At 54.7% G+C, this 23017-nt stretch overlaps 1 protein-coding gene across 1 annotated transcript; it reads right to left on the reverse strand.

Annotated features, from left to right (window-relative positions):
* Nucleotides 1-590: 590 nt before the first annotated feature.
* ATP6V1B1 (ATPase H+ transporting V1 subunit B1) lies at nucleotides 591-22598 on the reverse strand (the record flags this gene model as incomplete). Its single annotated transcript, XM_079720828.1, has 14 exons — nucleotides 591-754; nucleotides 845-974; nucleotides 1171-1275; nucleotides 2125-2207; nucleotides 2447-2597; nucleotides 2744-2867; nucleotides 3847-3944; nucleotides 4501-4602; nucleotides 5543-5682; nucleotides 6569-6646; nucleotides 7227-7320; nucleotides 7529-7627; nucleotides 15678-15733; nucleotides 22481-22598. The coding sequence occupies 14 exons, from the start codon at nucleotides 22596-22598 to the stop codon at nucleotides 591-593; spliced, it is 1542 nt and encodes a 513-aa protein (XP_079576954.1).
* Nucleotides 22599-23017: the final 419 nt, after the last annotated feature.

Consider the following 23017-nt stretch of genomic DNA (forward strand, 5'->3'; position numbering starts at 1 on the left):
AGCAACTCCCCTCCCCATCTGGAGCAAACCAAATTCCTTCCTAGCATCTCTTAGGCAGAGCTGTTTAGAATCAGACACATCTTCTGTGGCCTTGAGATTGTCCTTTCTATGGCCCATGAGCTCACATTCCACCCAAGAAATTTATCAAGATATTTTTTAACAAAGATAAATATCTCCCTAAGAAGAATTCTGTTGTCACCTGTTAAGACACTAATGTAGCCTTTTTTTTTTTTTTTTTTTTTTTAGGTGGAGAGAATAGTTTAATGAAGCTCATGTACCCCCGCAGCTCCAACAATTATCAGTGTTTTGCCAATCTTGTATTTACATGAGATAAATTCTTGGGAGAGGGCGGTGGTACTTTTAAAATACAAATGCTCCTATCAGAACAAGACAGAGAATATAGGCTTAACCACCCTCTGTTTCCCATGTTGGGGAATCCAGGGAGAGGACTGGAGCGTAGGAGCCCCCCATAACCTGTGGGGGACTGAGGGTGGGCACGGAGCAATGGGTTAAGGTGTGAGGACCAAGACGATGGGGCGGGGTGTGTAGATCGGGCGCCCGGCGAGGGCGGGGCCAGGCTTCCCGCGGGGCTAAAGCGCCGTGTCGGGCTCAGGGTCCGGCGGTGCCCCCTCGCGGGAGTAGAATTCATCAATAATGTTCTGCGGGATACGCTTCAGCATCTCCTTGGGGAAGATGCGCAACAGCTTCCACCCCAGGTCCAAAGACTCGAACACCGAGCGTTTCTCGTAGGGACCTAGGGACAGAGCAGGAGTGTTAAGGGTTTGTGCGCGTGTGGGTGTAGGACTAAGGGGGTTGCTGCCTGAACGCCCCCGACGCGCCTCACCCTGGTTGATGAAGTTCTTCTCAAATTTCTGCAGGAATTCCAGGTAGAGCAGGTCCTCGGAAAGGAGCGCCTCCTCCCCCACCACTGCCTTCATGGCCTGCACGTCCTTCCCGACGGCGTAGCAGGCATACTGGTGAAGGGCGGAGGGGGTCAGCGGTCACGGCAGGCTTACCGCAGGAGTCCCGTGTTCCCCCATGTGACTGTGCGGGGACCCCAAAAGGGGAGGAATTTTTTTCTTCCGGGAGAAAAGTTCGTGGTCCGGCTAGGGCTCCAACCTCCAGCTTCTGAAACTAGCTTCCCCACCAGCCCTTGGGCTCTCTCCTTACCAGCTGGTTGGAGACATCTCCATGGTCCTTCCTCGTCATGCCCTCCCCAATGGCGGACTTCATCAGCCGCGAGAGGGAAGGGAGGACGTTGATGGGGGGGTAGATCTGGGCGGGGCGAAGAAGGCGTGTCAGAAGGCAGGGCCCAAACTTTCCCTTCTTTCCCACCTCTACTTGTCTTCCCTCCCCCTGTGGTTCTCAGGAGACTGGTCCTTATTCATCCCACAGAGAGGTCGGCTGGTCACACCCCGACCTCTATCGCCCACAAATTCTAGGGCTTTGGTATACAGGTGTCTACATGTGAGCACCTAGACAGGAGAGTGGAGGGGGAAGATGACATGACATTAGTTCATGAAAGTCTCGCTATTTCAAAACTTCTGATTATTTGGACAAAAGCCAGGTAGAAACTTAATAGTTCATAGTTGCAAAGAAAAGCTGCCAAACAAAGAGGAAAGAGTAAGGGGTGGCCTGAGATGGGACAGACACATTTTCTAATAACCCTTTGGTACATTATTCACCACCTACTTGTGTCAGTTACCTGTTGTTTTTGTTCACCAAAGCAAATTACTAGAAAGGAAAGAGAAGTGATACTTATTTCGTATCTACGATCTGCTAGATGCTTTCTGTGGGCCAACTTATTTTATTTTATTCTCCACAATGCAACTGTGTGATATATATTATCATTCCCATTTTATAGATGAGGAAACCTAGGATCAGAGAGATGAAATGATTTTCTCAAGGTCCCACATCCAGGTGGGCTGGATTCCACCCAGACTTGTCTTCTGTCTGGGAACCAAACAGTCTTCCTGGGGATTATCTCCTGTTAGGGGTTAGCCTTGTCGGACCCCTCCTCATTCACAGGGAGATGAAGTACAGGGGGTGGTGGGACATTGGTTATTAGTCAGCGTCCTTGGAGATGGTGGAGAGAGCAGGAAGTGGGTAAGGAGGGGACAGTACCTGTCTGTTATGAAGCTGTCTGTCCACGTAGATCTGTCCCTCTGTGATGAAGCCCGTCAGGTCTGGAATCGGGTGGGTGATGTCTGCAAGGAAAGGCACTGGTGTCAGTGTAGATCCAGGTCTCCAGCCATTCAGGGCCATGTAGGTTCTATTCCCTCACGGGAGTGGGTGATCAGGGGAGGCAAGGAAGGGACAGTGTCTACCCTGATGGGGGAACAGAGCTACTGCACATCTATATAAAGAAGCATGGGTCCTTTAAGTGTCTGGGTAGGATGGGAGGGCAGGAGGGCTGCAGAGGGTAGTGGGCAGGGAGGCGGCTCACCGTCATTGGGCATGGTGAGGATGGGGACCTGAGTGATGGACCCGCCCCGGCCCTCCACGCGGCCTGCCCGCTCGTAGATGGTGGCCAGGTCTGTGTACATGTACCCAGGGAAGCCTCGGCGCCCGGGCACCTCCTCTCTGGCAGCTGAGACCTGCAACGTTCGTGGGCCTTGGGGTAAGAAAGGGGGCAAGAGGCTGACACAAGGAAGGGGAGTGGGGGGCTCAGTGACCATGAGGAAAGGGGTGGGGACAGGCCTGCGTGGGCCAGCTCTGGGCACAGTGACTACAGCCACCTCACCTCCCGCAAGGCCTCTGCGTAGGAACTCATGTCCGTCAGTATGACCAGCACGTGCTTCTCACACTGGTAGGCAAGGAATTCAGCCGTGGTCAGTGCCAGGCGTGGAGTGATGATCCGCTCGATCCTGCAGGTAAGACCAATGTTTAGAGAGCCTCGAGGCCCAGGCCTGTGCTCCATTTAGCCCCAGTGCTGAATGGGTGGTGAACCGGGAAGCTGGTACAGTGCACAGCAGCAGAGGACTGGGTAAGATGAGCCCCAGGCCCCAGCCCCCAGATCCAGGCCATGGTTCCTGGGAGTGGGCCCTCAGTCACGTCCTGCTATTCAAGGTAGGAATGAGGACAGAGGCTGGGACAGGCAGGGAGCTGGGTGAGAGAGGGCCAGGCAGGGCCAGGAGTGACTGATGAGGCTGACAGAGTCCCTCGTCCCCCAGGGCACCCGAGCTCGGGTCAGCTGGAGCACTCACACGCTCTGTGTCCTCGGGGGTCTTTCCTTACTGTTCCCCTCACTAGTCCTTGCTGGGCATGGGTCAGAGGCTGGCCTGCCCTGGCAGCCCCTTCCACTGGGGGCAGTCCAGGCACTCTCAGTCCCCGGGCTCTGTGCCTGTGGCACTTTTCTCTGGTGACGTCATCTGGGCCTCCTGAACTCTGCTACCTGGTTTGAGTTCCTTCTGAGTACCTTCAGTTCCCAGGACAGTTTATTAGATATTTTTTTTCATCACCTAACCTACAGATTTAAACTCACATTTTCTCAACTTTTAAAATAGTAGTTTTTCTAAGCAAATGGTTTAGGGAAATATCTCTTTAGTGGTGACCTTGTGGAAGTGAGTCTCGAATGAGGAGCCCTGACTCGGGATGGGGGCTGGATGCAGGTTGTGGGCAGGGCGGAGGGCCGGCAGGTGGCAGGCGGGCTGTGGCCCAGCTCCCTGTCTCTCCGTGTGCGGTCCCTACCTCTTCCCCAGCCTCAGTGTCCCCAGCTCCACAATGAGGGGCTGTTCTCCCAGCTCTGGCCCATGGCTGTAGTTCTGGGATGCCTGAGACTCTGGGTCTTGGAAGGGGACAGGGCCTGCTGCCTAAGGGCAGTATGGGTGCCAGGGGACGGCTCACGTGGGGTCGTTGGCCAAGTTCAGGAAGAGGCAGACATTGCCCATGGTACCGTTCTGCTCGAAGTCGGACTTGAAGAACCTGGCTGTCTCCATGTTCACCTGGACACACAGCAGGGAGGGCTGGAGGCGGGGCCCAGGCTCCTTCCCTCTCTTCTCAGTAAAGCCTATTGACTGACCTGCTAACGGTCACTGGGGTGAACCTGGGGCTTGAGAGGGCAGGGGCTGGGTTTGCTGCCCAGTCCGGGACAGGGTCTCATCAGAGCCCCAGAGAGAGGTTCAGACCTCAGGCTCAGCTCTGCTCAGTGCCACCCCTGCCCCTTACCCTACCCGCTGCTTCCCTGCTAAACTCCCCGTCCCTGCCTTGGGCCCTCTAAGGGCCCCCGGGATCCCCTTTCTGAAGCTGTCTTGTCTCCCTAAATTCCCTCCTCCCCCAGCTGCCCTGGGCTCATCTTATAGCTGCCGTGGCCTCTGGGCTTCTGTGGGGCACACACTGCCCGCTCCTCCAGTCATGCTCTTGCCTCTCTCACCAGACAGGCTCCGACTTTGACGGCTTCTCAAGAAGGATAATGCCTCCCCCATAAGACTGGGTGTGCCAGGGGCCAAGGCTGCCCGCCCATAGCTCCCAGAACTTGCCAATCGGCCCAGCCCCTCTTACCCCCATGGCTGCAAAGACGATGGCGAAGTTGTCCTCGTGATAGTCCAGCACGGCCTTGGACTTCTTCACCAGCCCGGCCTGGCGGCAGATCTGGGCGGCGATCTGGGGATGGGAGAAAGGATATCAGAAGCAGAGCTCGAGTCAGCCCTCTGAGCACCACTGAGGAGCATGGACAGGGTAATTCCCAGCCCATCCTGCCGCCAAGGCCTTCGGTGGGAGGGACCCAAGGTCAGCAAGGTAGAAGGGCTGCCCTGGGTCCTACAGCCGCTCTCAGGGGAGGGCTGCCTTATTCTGTGGCACCTGAGGACCCAGGGAGCCTGTCATGAGGAGCAGGTGGAAAAACAGTTCCAGAGAGCAACTGCCTACCACGGGTTAGGGGCAACTTGGCCCTTCAGAGTCCCCTCTGCCCCCCAGCCTGCTAGGGGTATCTCTGGGGTTTGCCCAGGCCTGCAGCGTGTGGAGTTTCCAGTCGCCATGTCCAGACCCAGGATGAGCGTGTGTGTAGGGGGAAGGCAGGGACACTTATGCCGTCTAATCCCTCTGAGCATTTCGAGGGTGAGCCGGGGCGCATCCAGGAGTAGAAGAGAGGGGGTGATCGGGGGTGGGGGATCATCTAGAAACCTTGTCACCCCAGCTGCTCTGCAAAGAAATGGGCTGTCCACTCTGGGTGGAGGGGTTAGGGCAGGAAACCTGCACAGGGAGGCTTCAGACGGCCGTGGGGCTGGCCCGAGGTGGGGTTCGCTCAGTGCAGGCAAGTAAAGACCATTGCAAGGACCAGTGGTAGAGCCGTGGGCTCAGCTGCGCAGGGCATTCAACACTGAGGCTACCCATGGGCTCTCTCATGAGCCAGTGTGAGCCCCACTCACTCAGGATGGAGGCTTGGAGATCTGTCTGGGGGCCCTGAGTCCCTGAGCTGCCAGGAGACAGCTGCCGGTGACCCCAGCCTGCTCAGCACAGAGGCCTCCCTCGCTGGCCCACCAGCCCCGGCCTCTGCTCCGTCCCTTCCCCTTGGTCGTGCCCACAGGCCCCTCGAAGTCCTCACCTCATTGTGGGGGAGCCCAGCTGCTGAGAAGATGGGGATCTTCTGGCCACGGGCAATGCTGTTCATGACGTCGATGGGCGAGATGCCCGTCTGAATCATCTCCTCCGGGTAGATGCGGTTGTGGGGGTTGATTGGCTGGCCTGGGAGACGGTGACCATGGACCCTGCTCAAGGGTTCAGGCCTTGCCCTCCCTCCCCCACCCCTGCCCCAGACTCCGGAGCAGCACTGTTAAAAAAAATTTTCTTCCATGATGGAAATGTGCTCTAACTGCGCTGCCCAAAACGTAGCCCTGGACACGTGTGGCTATTGAGCATGCATAATGTGGGTTTTTTTAATAATTAATTTATTTTATTTTTGGCTGTGTTGGGTCTTCCTTGCTGTGAGCGGGCTCCTCCTTGTGGTGGCTTCTCTTGTCGCGGAGCACGGGCTCTAGGCGCACAGGCTTCAGTAGTTGTGGCTCACAGGCTCTAGAGCACAGGCTCAGTAGTTGTGGCACGTGGGTTTAGTTGCTCCGCGGCATGTGGGATCTTCCCGGACCAGGGCTTGAACCCATGTACCCTGCATTGGCAGGCGGGTTCTTAACCACTGCGCCACTAGGGAAGCCCCACAATGTGGTTTTGAAATGAACTTTTATTTCATTTGAATTAGTCTATATTTCAATAGCCACAGTCCAGTGCTTCCTTGGACAGTGCCCCCCAGGCACATTAGAAGTGGCAGGCAGGTGGATGCCAGAAGGCAGAAGAGTGAGGGTCTTGGGCACCTGGAACTTTGCACAATGATGATAGCATTTTATAGGAATGGGACATGCAATGCAGCTGGCCCCAGACAGAGGGGCCTTTGCTGCTCTCGTATCTCACCTGACCTGCCTGTTAGTATGACCACTCCTGGGGGTGAGCCCTGGGCAATGGCCCTGGCCTTTATCTGGGGCAGAATTTCCAAGGGCGAGGTGACAGAGGCAGTGACTGGGGTGGGGAAGGTAGTTGGGGGCTGGGTCCCGAGAGCTGTCCCGAGCCTCCGGTCACTTACCATTGATATCCAGGAAGTCCTCTGCCATGACCACTGGCCCCTTGTCAATGGGTTTGCCAGAGCCATTGAAAACCCGACCTGGGGGTGGGTGAGAGGGGTGGGGTGATGCTCAGGAACAGCCCTGGCTCTCTCACTGCTGCTCACCCTCCACACCACCAGCCCTCGCGTCCCAATTGCCCCATGTCCCCCTACCCTCAGCCCTTGGTTACCCCCAGGGAGCTGGCTACAGTGACTGCCTCCTTGGGGGTCTTTCCTCCTCTCCTGGAAACCTTTACAGGCAAGGCCTTGGCCCAGGACAATGACTTAATGGGGAGTTTTAGGGCTGGAAAGAAGAGAGGGCCAGGTATGGCAGATCTTGGGAGAAAATTAGGGGATGTGCTGTTCGTTTCAGCTTGACCCCAAATAGATGGCTACCTCCTCTGCCTCTAATTTACTGAAGCTGCCTTCCTCATGTATTGAACACCTGCTGTATGTCAGGCCCTGAGCTGGGGTTGGGGGTCAAAGACAAGGCACAGCCTCTGACCTTAAAGGGCTCCCAGGGGAGGCAGACTAGGTAAAGAGGCAATGACAGTGCGGTCTGCTAGGTAAGCACTTGGTCAGGGAAGCTGGGCTGGCCGGACAGAGGGATGCCCTCCCCCTGCCCATCCCTACCCCTCACCCAGCATGTCCTCCGACACTGGAGTCCGTAGGATGTCCCCTGTGAATTCGCAGGTGGTCTTCTGGGCATCGATCCCAGAGGTCCCTTCAAACACCTACAGGGTAAGAGGTTAGTGAGTCTAATAAGCGGTTTGCTGGGGAGAACGGGGCCTCCCATTCTAGGCTCTCTTTGTGTCCAGCTCCGGGCAAAGCTCTCTCAGGGGAAATAGAACCTTTTCTGCCTTTGGAGTTTATAAGATAGTGTGGAAACTTTGTGGCTTCATTCATTTATTCAACCACCAACATCTTATTGACACCACTTACCTGAACAATTGCCTTGGTCCCAGCCACCTCAAGCACTTGCCCGTTCCTCTGAGTCCCATTGGGGAGGGTGAAGTTGACGATCTCAGCATACTGGGCAAACTGGCAGGAGGGGAGAGCAATCCAGAGTGTCAGTGAGACCAGAGGTGAAGTCCCTGTCTCCTCTCCAGACTTCCTTGACCCAGTCTCAAGCTCCTTTCTCCCATCTTGTGCCCAGATACTCTTGGAAATGAACTTCAGAGACTGGTAAGTGGAAAGCTTCAATTCTGTTTGGGAGGCAGTATACCTGGGTGGGTAGGAGCACCGACTTCAGAATTGGAAGACCAGGGTTAGAATTGAAGCTCTGACACTTAGAAGCTGTGTGACCTTGTGGAAGTTACTTAATGTCTCTGAGCCTTACTTTCCTTATCTTTAAAAGGGGAATAATACTAACACCTATTTCATAAGGCTGCTGTGGGGAGGAAATATATGGAAAGTCATTAGCTGGTGCCGGGACCTTATAACAGCTCAATAAAATGTAGTAGCTATTATGGCTGTTTAGGTCTCCTGACAGCACCATTGTTTCTGCCCCTGTGGACTAATGGTGAACACACTGGCAAAGTTCTCTGCTCGGCTCCCAGATGTCCCCATCTACCAGTGGCAATCTTTCCCTAGCCATGGGGCTGGGATCAATTCACATGTAGTCCTCACAGGCTTCAGGAATTAAAAAAATCAGGCAATCACTTTGCTTTTGGCTAAGATCAAGTCAAGTATTCATTCTTATCAATGTAGAAAGCATCAGACCAACATCTGGAATATATAAAGAAATCTTACAACTAAACAATAAAAAGACAAATACCCTATGTTAAAAATGGCAAAGGATCTAAATAAACATTTCTCCAAAGAAGATATACATGTGCCCAATAAGCACATAGATGCTCAACTAATTAGTCACTAAAGAAACGCAAAATCACACAATGAGACAGCACTTTACACTCATTAATATGGCCGTAATAAAAAAGACAGATAATAACAAGTGTTAAGGTTGTGGAGAAACTGGAACGTTCCAGACACTGATGGTGTGAATGTAAAATTGTGTGGTCACTTTGGAAAATAGTCTGGTGGTTTCTCAAAAGGTTAAATATAGAGTTACAATATGACCCAGCAATTCCACTCCCAGGTGTACACCCAAGAGAAATAGAAACACATGTCCACATAAAAACTTGCATATGAAGGCTCATAGCAGCATTATTCATAATAGGCAAAAAGTGAAAATAACCCAAATGTCCACAAACTGACAAATGGATAAACAAAAGGTGGGATATCCAGGCAGTGGAATATGTCAGCTTTAAAAAGGGATGAAGGGGACTTCTCTGGTGGCGCAGTGGTTAAGAATTCGCCTGCCAATGCAGGGGACACGGGTTTGAGCCCTGGTCTGGGAAGATTCCAGATGCCACGGAGCAACTAAGCCCGTGCACCACAACTACTGAAGCCTGTGTGCCTAGAGCCCATGCTCCGCAACAAGAGAAGCCACCGCAGTGAGAAATGAGAAGCCCGCGCACCACGACAAAGAGTAGCCCCTGCTTACCGCAACTAGAGAAAGCCTGCGTACAGCAACGAAGACCCAATGCAGCCAAAAATAAGTTTATTAAAAGAAAAAAAAAAGCTTCTCATTAAAAATATATATATATATAAAACTGAATCACTTTGCTGAAACTAACATAATATTGTAAATCAACTATACTTCAATTAAGAAAAGTGTTCCCCCCAAAAGAATCACAGAATATTAAAACGTATCATTAAACAAAATTTATGCAAAAAGTGAAAAAAAAGCAATCGCTGTTTTTTTTCTATTCCAGCAATAAACGGAAGAGGAAATGGAGAAAAATATTTCATCCACAATAGGGCCAAAACCCATAAAATATCTGGAAATAAATTTAACAAGAAAGGTACAAGAAAATAATAAAATCTTACTGAAGGACAGAAAACAAGCCCTGAACAAATGGAGAGCACTAGTGTTTTCCAAGACAGAATGACTTACTATCATAAACATATAAATCCTTTTCAAAAATATATAAATTCAATGCTTTCCCAATGGATTGTTTCTCCTGGAGCTTGATAAAATGATCTTAAAATCCACGTAAATGTCTGAGAATATCCAAAAACAGTTATGGAAAAGATCAGGGGTGGAGGACTTGCCTTGTCAGATATTGAAACGTGCTCTAAAGTTACTGAGGTCAAGTGGTCAGTGTTGGCATGAGGCAGATGAACGGAGACATTGGAAGGCTAGAGTCCAGAAACAGATCCTAGATTTTAGGAGACCATTAGAGAACAAATGTGGCATATAAGTTCATAGGGAAAAAGAATTTATTGTACAAATGGTGCTAATACACTGGGTATCTATCCCTATCATAAACACAAACACATTCCAGGCATATAAAAATTTAAATATAAAACTAAAACAAACAAAATACCAGAAGCTTTTCTTCTTTCCTTTTTTATGGAATACTCCAGTTAAAAGCTGGATAAGAGAGACATCTTTAAGCAAGATAAGAAATCCAGAAGCCATAAACAAAAAAATAGAAATCTTTGATAATATAAATATTTGAAATTTCTGTATGGCAAAGATACCATAAACAAAGGTGAACAATAAACAAAGCAAAACGTACAGCTCAATGTGTAGGAAACAGTCACAGAGGAGGAAGTGCGATCTCAACAGATAAAAAGATACTCAGCTCTGCTAGTCATCAGGGAAATGCAAATAAAAGCAAGACAGGACTAGTCTCAACCATTAGGCAAAATTACTGGAGAGCACATATTCAGTGCTGGCAAAGATGCTGGGAAGTGGGTCATCTCATGCAGGGCTGGTTGGAATATGAATTACCACAACCTTGCTGGGCAAGCAATTTTGCTCCAAATTGTCAATATCTATTTAAAAATAAATATAAACTTTGAACCAGCAATTCCATTTTGGGGGAATCTATCCTGTAGCAATAAGGGCACCAGTATAAAAGGGCTATATATTGCTATACTACTTGTAATAGCAAAACCTGGAAACATGGTGATTGTCTATCAAAAATGGAATACATCACGGTACATCCATACCACGGTATGTCCAAACCATAGTCGCTATCAAAAAGAATGAGTAAAATGTGTATCTACTGACATGGAGGAAATACTCGATACATTTTAAGAGACTAACACCAACGTAAACATCTAACTTGCTTATATGTGCCCATATACAGCAGGATCTTTACACTGGTTATCACACGAGGTTGGGAATAAAGAGGTTAGGGGCAAATAGTTAACTTTGTGTCTTTTATTTCACTAGTTACAAAAAGCATGTTTTGTGTGTGCGTGTAATTAAAATGTAAAAAAAAAAAAAAATGGGGGGAAATTCCCTGGCGGTCCAGGGGGTTAAGACTCCGCGCTCTCTCTGCAGGGGGCCGGGGTTCCATGCCTGGCGGGGAACTAAGATCCGGCAAGCAGAGCAGTGCGGCCAAAAAAAGGTGGGGGGAGTAGGGGAACATGTTCAAGTACAGTGACGTCGTTGTCACCATCATGACTATCATTATATCCCCTGCTGTCCACACACCAGTGACCTTCAGGGCCAGGGAAGAGGGGTGGATGGCTCAGTTCCCCTAAGGGGTGTGTGTAGGATGGGATCCTCCCCCCAGGGCTCCCTGAGACCGGAGGTTGAACCTGAGACAGGAGGATTCCCAGCTCTGACAGTCACTGAGAGAAGCTCTGGCTTGGGCCCCTCCTTGTCCTGTGAACAGGATGCCAGGAAGGCGATCTTGTTCCCTCCCAAACCACCGTCAGGCCCCGCGGAGTGGGGTCACTGGGGGAGGGGGATCGCCCCAAGAGGAGTGCTGGGGTCCGCGGAGGGGCTGATGCCGGACAGCCTTTGGCTTTATAACCACAAGAGGGAGCCCAAGAGCAAGGACTGCGAGGCTCCGGGAAACAAGTGAAATACAAGTCCTGGCTCCAACCCCTCTTCCGGTCTCTGTGGGCCTGTGTCTCTCTCTCTCTGAAATGGCCACTGGCCTCATTGTCTGGGGCGCAGATGGTGGGCTGCTAACCTCAGGAGGAAAAATGATGGACAGAACACCGGCCTCAGCGGGCCCCAAAGCAATTAGGCGGCGGGCCCAATGAAAAACAGGCAGCAGGCTGATAAAAATCAATCCTTCGGGAACTTCCCTGGTGGTCCAGTGGGTAAGACTCCACGCTCTGGGAACTAGATCCCACATGCGTGCCGCAACTAAAGATCCCGCATGCCGCAACTAAGACCCGGCACATTCAAAATAAATATATTTTTTAAATTCTCTATTACCTTAAAAAAAAAAAGCGATCGTTGGTATGTGGGTTTGTGTGGGTGATGGAGAGGGGAGAAGAGGTGGCGCACTGTGTGTCCCTGAAAGATGAAACAGCACAGAAAGTGAACTTTAAGCAGCAGAGAGGTTACAGCCAGATAGGAGGAAGAACTTTCAGAACCATGGCGCCCAAGCATGGAGGGTGTTATCTGGAATCCTTAGGAAGAGAATACCAGTTATTTGTTTGGGGGGAAGGGTGGGTTTAGCCACTTAGAGCAGTGTGTGCAGCGGGAGAATTCCAATGTGCAGCAGTGAGCTTTTATTTATACCCCGTTTCCCAGCCGCAGACCTGATTCTCTCAGCTCTCATTGTTGGTTACTAAGAGAATTGCAGGGAGTGTGGATGATTCAGTGCAGCCCACCTCCTCTGCCGGAGATTCAACCGAGTTCCCAACCAGCCAGGGGTCAGGCACAGGGGTGCTGTCGCATCCACTCAGGAGCCTGGGGAAGTTCTTAGCAAGCCTGGCAGGACTTGGACAGGGCGTGCTGCCTCCAAGGCTTCTCCCCATGACAACGCCCAGGGCAGTTTGGGAACCCCTCTTTGGAAATTGTTTTTGGAGCTGATGCACACACTTTTATTTTTATTTATTTTATTTTATTTTTTGCGGAACGCGGGCCTCTCACTGTTGTGGCCTCTCCCGTTGCAGAGCACAGGCTCCGGACGCGCAGGCTCAGCGGCCATGGCTCACGGGCCCAGCCGCTCCGTGGCATGTGGGATCTTCCCAGACCAGGGCACGAACCCGTGTTCCCTGCATCGGCAGGCGGACTCTCAACCACTGCGCCACCAGGGAAGCCCTGCACACACTTTTGAAAGCTTTTTCCCTGAAGAGTTTGGGAGCAGCCACAGGCATTTGGAACCAAGTCTGGTGGGTAATGTGAATCTCAAACAAGGGCCAGTTTGAATCTCAGAATATAGCAGGCGGAAGATCCTCTAGAACAGCGGTTCCGAGGGTGATTCGGCCCTCCCGGCAGCATTAGCCACCGGGAGCTTGTCAGGAATGCACATTATTGGGCCTCAACCCAGGCTGCTACCTTAAGAGGTTTTCATACAATTTCAAGGCCCTGATTACCTGTCTAAGAACTTTGGATCTATGCAAAATTCTTCCCCCAAATATTTTTCCATTTGAGAAGGATGGAAGCAGAAAGCGTTATTGCCTGTGTGATTCAATTCACGCAGAAGGTGGCGCTACAGAGACAGAATTGTGGCATTTCTGCCCAAGCAACTCTAGAACAAGGCGTGTGGGACAGTGGAGAGGGGTGCATAAAGGTGCCTTCTCCGTCTCCTGCACTTATGAGACTGTCAACTTCTGATTCCTTTCCTTCCCTCTGCAAGCCCAGGATTTTCTGGGTGTCTCCCTCACCCAGTTACTCTGTTCTACGCAAGTTACCGATGTGTCCAGTAATCACAGAAACATAGCCTGGGAATCTATCTCCAGTTTCGTAGTCCAGCCCCATCTTACAGCTGGAAAATGGATGTCTGCATAGGTACTGACTCTCCATACAGAGTCCTCTATAGACTGACAGGGAGTGTGGCAGAGGTGGGCAAAGGGGCAGGAGATTCACCAACTGTGTATTTAATCAGGCATATTAGCATTTCTGCATTCCAGGCAGGGCTCTCGCTAGCTGTTCTCCAGGAGGAATAATAGCAATACATTTATCTGATTTGATCCTCACAACAATCCTATTGTCATTTTTTTTTTTTTGGCCTTGCTGCAGGGCATATGGGATCTTAGTTCCCCAACCAGGGATCAAACCCATGCCCCCTGCATTGGAAATGCAGAGTCTTAACCACTGGACGACCAAGGAAGTCCCCTACTGTCATTTAATGGATGAGGAAACCCGGATTTACAATCCTAGACAGATGGTTCTCAGACTTCAGGGAGCATCAGATCACCCGGAGGGCTGTGAAAACAAACTTCTGGGCCCTCAGAGTTTCTGATTCTGTCAGCCTGGGGTAGAGCCCAAGAATCTGTATTTCTAACGAGTTCCCAGGTGGTGCGGATGCTACTGATCTGGAATTGATGGGTAGTTAATAGAAAGGGTGGGATGGAGCTGGGATTAAAGTTCAAGAAGTCTGAATCACAGGGTCTGGTTCCAGTACACACGTGCAGACCAACTCCGCCACACTTCTTCCCAGGGCGTCCCTAACACTAATGGGCCCAACTGTGATGTCTCCATGAGCTTGGAATCTGTTTTCCAGAAATGAGTGGGTCTGATCCCTTTAATATTGTTGGCTCAGATTTTGACAGGCCCATACTTATTCATGCTCTTATTCATTCATTCATTCATTCACTCACCCTTCCTTTGAACAAACTGAGCCCCCATGATGGGCTAGGTGTTCAGTAAAAGTGCAACGTGGGGCTCTGGGAGCTCGGGATTTATAAACACCACCCAAGTCCAATAGTAGGGCACATTGTGGTGGGCGGAGAGGGGCAGGGAGAAGACATGTGGCCAGGTGGTGACCAAATGCCTCGATGGATGCTGCCAGCAAGACAATACACAAAGCCGAGAGCAGGGACAGGTTCACTGCTTCCAGGAGAAGGTGTCAGAAGAAGGGACCAGGGGGACAGGGAGTGGAGAAGGCAGAGTATGCACAAAGGCCCAGAGGCATCAAATGGCAGCTTCACACAGAGACAGTGTGGGTTCCTAAGTGGGGAAGGGAGAGTGATGAGATGTGGAAGGTATGCAGGACCCTTATAGGACAGATGGCCTGTAAGGTGAAGCCATGGGGAGACCTACTGAGGCTGGAGCAGCAGACGGAAGAGGTCAGGGTTGCATGGCTGCAGGGTAGAGGATGGGAGGGCGCCAGGCTGGGGCCCCTGAGGCCATGGCCATGATAAGGGTGTGGTGGGTGGGAGATTGCCGACAGAACATGGGCCAGGAAGGGAGGAATCAATGTGGCACCGAGATTTCCAGTTTGGGGTTGGGTGGCGTGGGGTGGGAGATGAGGGCGGAACTGGTTGGGGGGGAAGCAGAGTGATCGGGTAGCTTTGCAGAGCTCTTTACGCCTCGAGAATCCCCAACCCCGGGACTCAGAATACTGCCAGTGTCTGCCATGGTCCTACGGTTCCCCGAGGACACCAAGTCGCCCGCACCCCACCTCCTCCATGAGGCCCGCCTCACTTCCCTCAAGCTCAAGCTGCCGGCTCCCAGGTTGAGACAGTCCAAAGACCTTTGAAAACCTCAAGCTCTGGAGAGTCAGCTGGTATCCATCTGCCTGCAGCCTTCCCCTCTTCCTTTTAAAAGAAGACCCGTGAGGGCTTCCCTGGTGGCGCAGTGGTTGGGAGTCAGCCTGCTGATGCAGAGGACATGGGTTCGTGCCCCGGTCCGGGAAGATCCCACATGCTGCAGAGCGGCTGGGCCCGTGAACCATGGCCGGTGAGCCTGCGCTCCGCAACAGGAGAGGCCACAACAGTGAGAGGCCCGTGTACCGTAAAAAAAAAAAAAAAAAAAAAAAAAAGAAGACCCGTGAAAGGCAGGTGGGAGAGTCCTGCCTTCCGGGAAGTTAGACACAGCCATTCTACTGATGAAGAAAGAGGCACAATAGCTGCAATGCCCCTGTTCATTGATGGTAGGAGCAGGTCTCTTAAGGCCCACAGCGGGGCACACAGAAAAAAGGCGGGAAGAGAAAACCTCGGGTGGCCAGGGGGGGAGAATGTGGAGGTGGGTGTCTGGGGATCAGGAAGAAGGGGGTGGGAGCATGGGGGCCACCGAGGGGCAGGGCAATTTAGAAGAGATCGGTACAGGGGCCGGGAGCACTGGGATTTGGCTGTGATGCCTGGGAAGAGATAGAAGTCTTACCTTGACCTGGTCCAGCACCACCAGGGGCCCATTGACGCTGCACACGGTCCTGTAGGCTGGGGGAGGGGTGGGGGTGGGTGAGGGTCTCACACCGACACCCGGACAGACAGAGACAGACACACACACATAAGCATCCTCCACCTTCCCTCCCTCTAAGCACCACCCCCTCCCCTCTCTGGAGCCTGGGCCGTCAGGGTCATTAGCTGTGACAGGGCCAGCCACCATTGCTGTAAGGGTCATGCCCCTGCCCGCAGGGCCCCCGCTGCCTCGGACACCTGCAGGAGGCTGGGGGAGGGCCAGGGCAAGGGCAGAGGCCCCTCGAGTCCTCCCCTCCCACACCCGCAGCCATCAGAGGCCTTTCTCATCTCTGAGGCTACTTCCCGTCTGGCCTCGGCCCCCACTTACCCACTACTCCCTCCTCTCTGACCCACAGCATTTTCCAAAAGCTAGAGATGTGATGAGAGCTGCCCTCCCTGCACCTCAGCAGGGCCACACTTCTCTCCATCACCCCACACTGACTGGGCACTCTGTGTGTGTGTGTGTGTGTGTGTGTGTGTGTGTGTGTGTGTGTGTGTGTGTGTGTGTGTTGGGGGTGCAGGCATCGGTGAGAAAAGTCAGCCAGGGCCCTGCGCTGCCATGAGGCCGGGCTCACTGAGCGCCTGTGGGAGCGGGGAGAGAGCAGAGCCTCAGAGAAGGAGGGTGAAGCGGATCGCCCCCGTCCCGATGGCTGGAGAGAGCCACAGATGGGGATGTGAGCTCGGCTTACAGGAGGGATTGGGATAGACATCAGGAAATACTTCCCAGCTCCAGTGCTGCGGACCCCAGCAGGAGAAGCACAGACTGGCAGACAGGAAGCTTACTTTGGCTCTGTGAGGCGCTAGCTGAGGGACCCTGGGTCCTTCCATCACCCATGACCCCGGGACATGGTAGCCCTTCTCCAGGATCCTTTTGAAGTGCCAATGGGACAACTGGGGTGAAGGAACCTGGCAGGGCAGGATGGTCAGGGATGTCTGTGATGTCGCTGGGTCACTCCCAGGCTGGAAGGGCCTCCGACAGGAGAGCGGGCCAGGAGAATGGGGCTCAGAGGGGTGGAAAGTCCGCCCAGGGACACAGACCCTTGTGGCAGAGCAGGGGCAGGGCCCCCCTCGTGCTTCCTATCAGACCACGTGGGCTCCCACCCGCCCTCATGGTTTTAGCAGGCCTGCCGCCCAGCTGCTCCCGCCAGGCGAAGCTAAGCGGGGCTCAGTGGTCAACCCCTTATTTTTGTCAGATCGAAGTTCCTTTCCTGGGGACTTTTAGTCTAGGAAGACCGACTGGGCAAGGTGATCCTTGCACAGATGTTTTCTATGTTCTCCCGAGCTTAAGGACTATTAGGAAAACTCAAGAAAGCTAAGTTCTTCTCGGACTTGGGCCCAGAGCTGGGGCACTCCCAGCCCCTTCCTTCCCTCAAACTAGCAGCCCCCATGTGCACCTGAGCCACTCTTGTCCTTTTCCCACAGAGGTTGTGTCCCATCTTCCATCTAAGCCAGCCCCTCCCCGGCACTGGAAACCAGGCCCTAGAGAAGGCTGAGTACTAGGGTGACCGGCCAGCGCTCCTTCTCTCTGTGGCCTTCTCATCAAGCAAGTTCTGGTATTTTCCATCTTAAAATCACGCCCTCCACCCCAATCCTTGTCCAGCGATGATCACAGCCCGGCTCCACTGCCCTCTCCCTCCACCTGCCACCCACACCTCACCTTCCAGTCTGGCTTTGCCCCTGGAAGGGACCAGGGCCAGGATGCACTCTCTCCTGCAGGTCCCTGGAGACCCTGCTCTGCCGCTTTCCCCCACCTCTCTGGCTACTCCTCAGCCTATTTTCGTACCTTTGGATGCTGAGACCTCAAGACTGGGACCTGGTTCTTGACATCTCACTCCTGCCCTCCAAGCTTTGCTTCCCTCCTCCCTCCTCCCTCCTCCCATCCTATCTTCAAGCCCGCCTCTCAGATGCCTTTACAATACTGAGCTAGGCAAATAAAGGAGGCAAGTAAAAGATGGAGCCTACAATTTAAAAGGGGATAAAGATGAAATAATTGCCAACTGCTCTGAAGGGAAAGAGCAGGGTGGGCGGGAATGGGCTTGAACACCAGGCTTGGAGCTCATGGAGGAGGCGCCTTGCAGGAAGGGCCATTTGAGCTGAGGCTCCAAGGTCAGGTGGAGTCATCCAGGCAGCCCCCAGACAGCTGGGCAAAGGGCACATCTGGCAGAGATAAGGAGGCCCAGGGACCCAGAGAAAGAACTTGGGGCCTTTGGGGAGCAGAAAGAAGGGCAGTGTGTCTGGCGTGCACAGGCTCACTTCCCTTGTGCAAGAGGACACATCAGTTCCAAGACACGTGAGGGCAGGAGCGTCTGTAGTGTTCACTGCTGGATGCCGCCTCTTAGAAGAGTGTGGGCCTATGATGGACACTCAGTAAATATTTGTTGGATGAATTATGGAAGGCCTCACCTTGTCCCACCAGCCCGTTCCCGTATAGCCCACATCAGGACCTCTGTGTTCCCCCTACATATACACACACACCTTCCCATCCCCAAACCAAATGAGGATCCTGTCGCCTACTCTGGCTCCTGCCACCCCTGTGAAGGTAGAATGGAAGGGATGAGAAAGCAAATACACAGGCTAAAGGGGTTGTAGGCACAGGAAGTCCCCAGCCTCTGGAGGGTTAGGGCAGAGGCCAGGGCATCGACCTGCCCAACAAGAAAATCACCAAACAGCCTTTCCTGCCCAGGGGGCATTTTGATCAAACCCTCTGTGTTATTAGGGCTGTGTGAAGTAGAGAGGAGCCAGGGAGCCCAGCAGAGGGAGGGTGGAGGATTGTGAGAACAGGGGAAGGAGCACGGGGCAGGGAGACCCGAGTTTTCAATAGCCCTGGGGAAGAGCTGGCATCTTACTGGCCCTGTGGAGAAAATACCAAGACAACTCTAAAATACCAACGACTCTACCTGCCAAGGGGAGGGGCGGTGAAGGTCACGGGCACAAAGCGGGGAGCGATCTGGATGTGGGGGGCCACTGCAGCTCCCAAGGAGGGGCTGGTCTGCGGGGAGCCCAGGCGAAGTGCTTGCCTGCAGCAGAGCTGGGTGCTCGGCACTTCTCAAGTCTATGCAGCATGCGGTCTCTAAGTCCCCATCTCATCACACCAGCCTCATCCATAAGCTGCCTCCCCAGGATTCCCGCGGACACGGTTCTTGGCTCTAGCTGCTGGGTGAATACATCGCTCCATAGCCTGGACCTTTCATCGCAGATAATCCACCTTCGTGGCCATTTCGGTTCAGTCTCTGGCTATTGCCTTCCTTTGTCCGAGGCCTCGCCCTTGACTGACTACGGCAGCTCACTGGGCCCTTTCCCCTCTGCAGTCCCACAGCTGGCACCCAAGTGGGTGCCCTGCTCTCCAGCTTGTCCGTCACTGGAGACAGAGTGTGTCTGTCCCTTCAGACCAGGGTGTCTCCTCCGTAGGACTAGACAACATCTTTCCTTAGAGGCTGTCTGGTTTGGACACAGCCAAGGTGGTGGCTGAGCAACAAAGGTGTCCTTGACCGGAAGCCAGGTCTTTTGTCTGCACCCACCCGCAACTCTGATGGTGTCCATCGCGTGGAGTGGGAAACTGAGGCCCAGGAAGTCGGCGGATTTCTCCTAGGGCCCACCACAAGTCAGGACAGTAGCCTGTGGCACTCGAGGCTCATGGCCCTACCCCAGCCCGGGGCACGTCCCTGACCCTGGAGGCGGTGCTGGAGGCAAGGGCTGGACGAGAAGACCCCTGAAGGGCACGGACACGTTGCAGACACTCCCTCCAGCTGCTGTCCGCCCCCTCTCCATTGTCCTAGCTGACACTTCGGGTTGCTCTTCGGGCTGCGGGCCCCTTCTGCTCCCACCTCCCCACCGCCTTCCCCGGCAAAGGCTCAGCGGGGCTCCGCTAATTAGGGCCGGCTCAGCCACACCTGCAGCGTCCTGGGAGCCAGCAGAGGCGGGCGTCCATGCGTGAGGCCGGGGGTGGGGGTGGGGGTGGGGGGGCGGAGCAGGCCCTGCACCTCCTCCCAGATCCCCGCTGGAGGGATTAGGGGAGGGAGGGCAGGGGCGGAGGGTTCTTAGAATCGGCCCGAGACCCTGACGGTGGAACTCTCTCCGTGTAACCTCCCTTGCCTTTCTGTTGAGGAAACCAAGGCAGCCAGTGGTTTGGCACTCAGGGCCCTGGGCCATCGGACCGGGCTCCAGCTCTCCAGCCAGACTGCCGGCCCGTCCGTCCTAACCTCTGCTCCTGCGGGGCGCCCCGACCCCTCACCCCACCCCTTCTGCCCCACACAACCAGATAGAGCTCCTGCCGCCTCCTCTCCGTGGAGCACAACTCCAGCTCTGAGGGAGGCAGAGGGGTCCCTTCCTCCCCAGGGTGGACACTGCTGGGGTCCCTCCCCATCCTGATTCTACGCCCCCGCCCCTTTCAGCCCTGTTCCCTCCCTCAGCCACTGCAGAGAAATCACCTTTAATGCCTCGGGCCTGTTTAGTCCACCTCCTCCTCCAGGGAGTCTTCCCCTGGACCTATGCCCACGGCCAAGCGAGCTCTGGGGCTGGGAGTCAGCTGCCCCGTCCCCTGGCCCTCTGGTCCCCCAGCTCTCCTCCTAGGCCCCTCCTGCCTCTACACAAAGTTCTCCTGCCTGGAAGTGCTTGGAGTCCCCTGGTGGGGGAGGAGGGCAGAGAGGGGCACAGGAGTCCACCTGCCCAGGCCCCTGAGGAGGAAGGGGGTGTTGGAGAAGGCTGCAGGCGCAGAAGCATGCTGGGGCATCCAGCCTCCCTCGGGCAGGGGGTGCCGGCCGGCCCCGGCCCCTGGGTGGACCTGTGAGGACCCTGGTGTGCAGCGAAAGCACAGGAGTGGCCTTGGTCTTCACAGTAACATCTTTATGACGCGGGCACTGGGCGAGGGGCTCACCTCGCGCTGACCCATGACTCTGGCTGGGCTGTTGGGTGTGAACACAGTTGCCTGGCTGGGGGCCGCATGGTGCCAACGGGGTGGGGGGACACTGCTCTTCCTGCTTCCAGCCGGGGTCAAACCTCCTGGGTGTTGGCCCTAGTGCCAGGGCTTGTGGACTGTAAATAAGAGGCTGGCTGGGAGGGGATCCCGGGTAAGGTTGCACCCTGGGAGGGCACATTCCAGGGAAGAGGAAAGCCGAGCTGTAGGTCCAGACCTCAGACCCCACCCCCCACTCAGCACCCAGGCGGCTCTCCCGTTCTCACAGGGGGAGGGGAAGACGGGGGAGGAGCCTGAGGGGGTGGTCTGGACAAAGGTCAGCCGACTCTACTCAGGTCTCCAGGCCCGGGCTCTGGACCCCGGTGGGGGGCGGGCACAGTCACTGCATATTTCTGGGCCTTGGTGACCCCGGCTTTGCAGTCGGGGAGGATCTGGACCTTTGTCCTCCCCGGGCCCGCGGGGCCTTCTTGATAAATCCGACCCCACTCGCTGTCAGTTTCTCCTTAGCTGGAGTGTTCTGCGCCCCTCGGTGCCTGCCTCGGGCCTCAGGTGGTGGCCCGCCCAGCCGAGGCGCTGCTCCCCCGAGCCCTGGGCCTGGCCGTTCTGCTCCTGCTCCGCTCTCCGTGGTGTGGGCCCCGCCGCACACCCAGCTCTCAGCTGCCTCTCCGGACCCTCCCCCGGCCCCGGTGGGGCTGGCTGGCTGCAGAGGGAGGGGTGGCCGTGCTAGGCCAGCTTCTCCCCATACACACCCTCTTAGGAGCCTCTGGTTCTGCTTAGCTGGTGCCGGCCAGGCCGGTTTACTCCAGTGAACGGGGCTGTCTGAGAATTCAAGAATTCGCCACACCAGGGAATGTGACCTTGGACAAGGAAAGATGGCCGGAGCAGGGGTGCTCACTTTGGTCCTGGGGACTTCCAGGGTTTTCCGCCCCAGACACCCGGACTCGGCCCACCCCTGCAGGACGGGCACTCGAGCCACACCCACAGATGTCCCCGATGACCCCCTCGGAAGCCTGCAAGGGTCCACTCCAGTGCCCGTGGTCCCCACACCCCTACCCCTGGATGCCAGGCATGCACCCTTCTCCTAGCTGCTCACACAGATATCTGACATCATCTGACCACACACTCATCCATGTTCTCCCCGTGAGCATGCATGCTTGCACACACACACCCCCCACCCTGAGTGTACAAGCATGCACACACAGTCTCACACATTTCCTTTCTGATCACACACACGTTCAAGCTGTCACATACATATTCACACACATATGTCATCACCCAAGTGAAGGTGGGAGCGCACGCCCACCCAGGCACATGCCTTCCCCTGGTTCCACAGCCAGGCACCCTCCCCCAGAATGCCCACATGACATGACACACACGGTGTCAGGTGTTCCCCATCCTGAGAACGCACACGCACTCTGCGTTGCCACATACATCCCCCAGGGACACTTGACTATACAATTCCTCACACTGAGTATTCTGGTGTACACATGCACACACCCCAAACACACATATGCACACAAGAGTGCACACACACAAACACACACACACTCGGGGGCAGTTGGGAGCTCTCTGTGGACTTGGGGTCTCAGTGCAAGATCACTGACGTCAGGAAGGTTCCTGCAGCTACTCCCCTGCCCTTTCTTCTGGGGTACCCTGGGCTGGGGACCCCCATCCCCCCACCTGCATCACTCCGTAGGACCGAAAGCCCCTTAGGTCTCCCCAGGTCTCAGGTCCTCCGCTTTCCCTGAGGCTAAGAAGGACGACCTGCAGACCCAGCAGCCCACCCGACCTCACCCACTGGGGGTCATACTCACTGACGCGGGGGTGGGTGATGTAGTTTCGGGTGACCGCCTGCACGTGCTCTCGGGTTGCACCCAGGTTGGAGCCACTGCTGGGGACCCACCCGGGGCTACTGTCTACCTTTGCGGCCATGGTGAGGTGGAGGGCTGGGAGCTGAGTGCCTGAGCCTCCAATACTTCTGGCCCAGCTGGAGCTGGAGAGAGCCGGCCGGCCTCGGCCTGCGGCCACCCCTCCCTTCCACCCTCCTCTCCTCCCCCGGGGTTGACTGTAAACACGGAAACCTGGCGCTTTGGCTCTGAGCTCTTCCAGATCTGGGAGGTGCCCTAGGCCACCTGGGAGTGGGAGGCTAGGGGAGGGGCAGAGGGGTAGGACAGGCTTCCCCCACCTCTGTCTGTTCCTCCATTCCCGCCCGGCCCTGCAGCCGGTGTGAAGTCAGCCCTTCCCCCGGAACCTCGGGTGCTCCGACAGCCCCATGCCCCTCACATCTCCTCCTGGGCCCCCTCCCACACCCAGCTTCCGGCAGGCTGCCATCTCCTCCGGTCTTCTCACTG

The sequence above is a fragment of the Hyperoodon ampullatus genome, assembly GCF_949752795.1.
Source record: "Hyperoodon ampullatus genome assembly, chromosome: 15".
Classification (NCBI taxonomy): Eukaryota; Metazoa; Chordata; class Mammalia; order Artiodactyla; family Ziphiidae; genus Hyperoodon; species Hyperoodon ampullatus.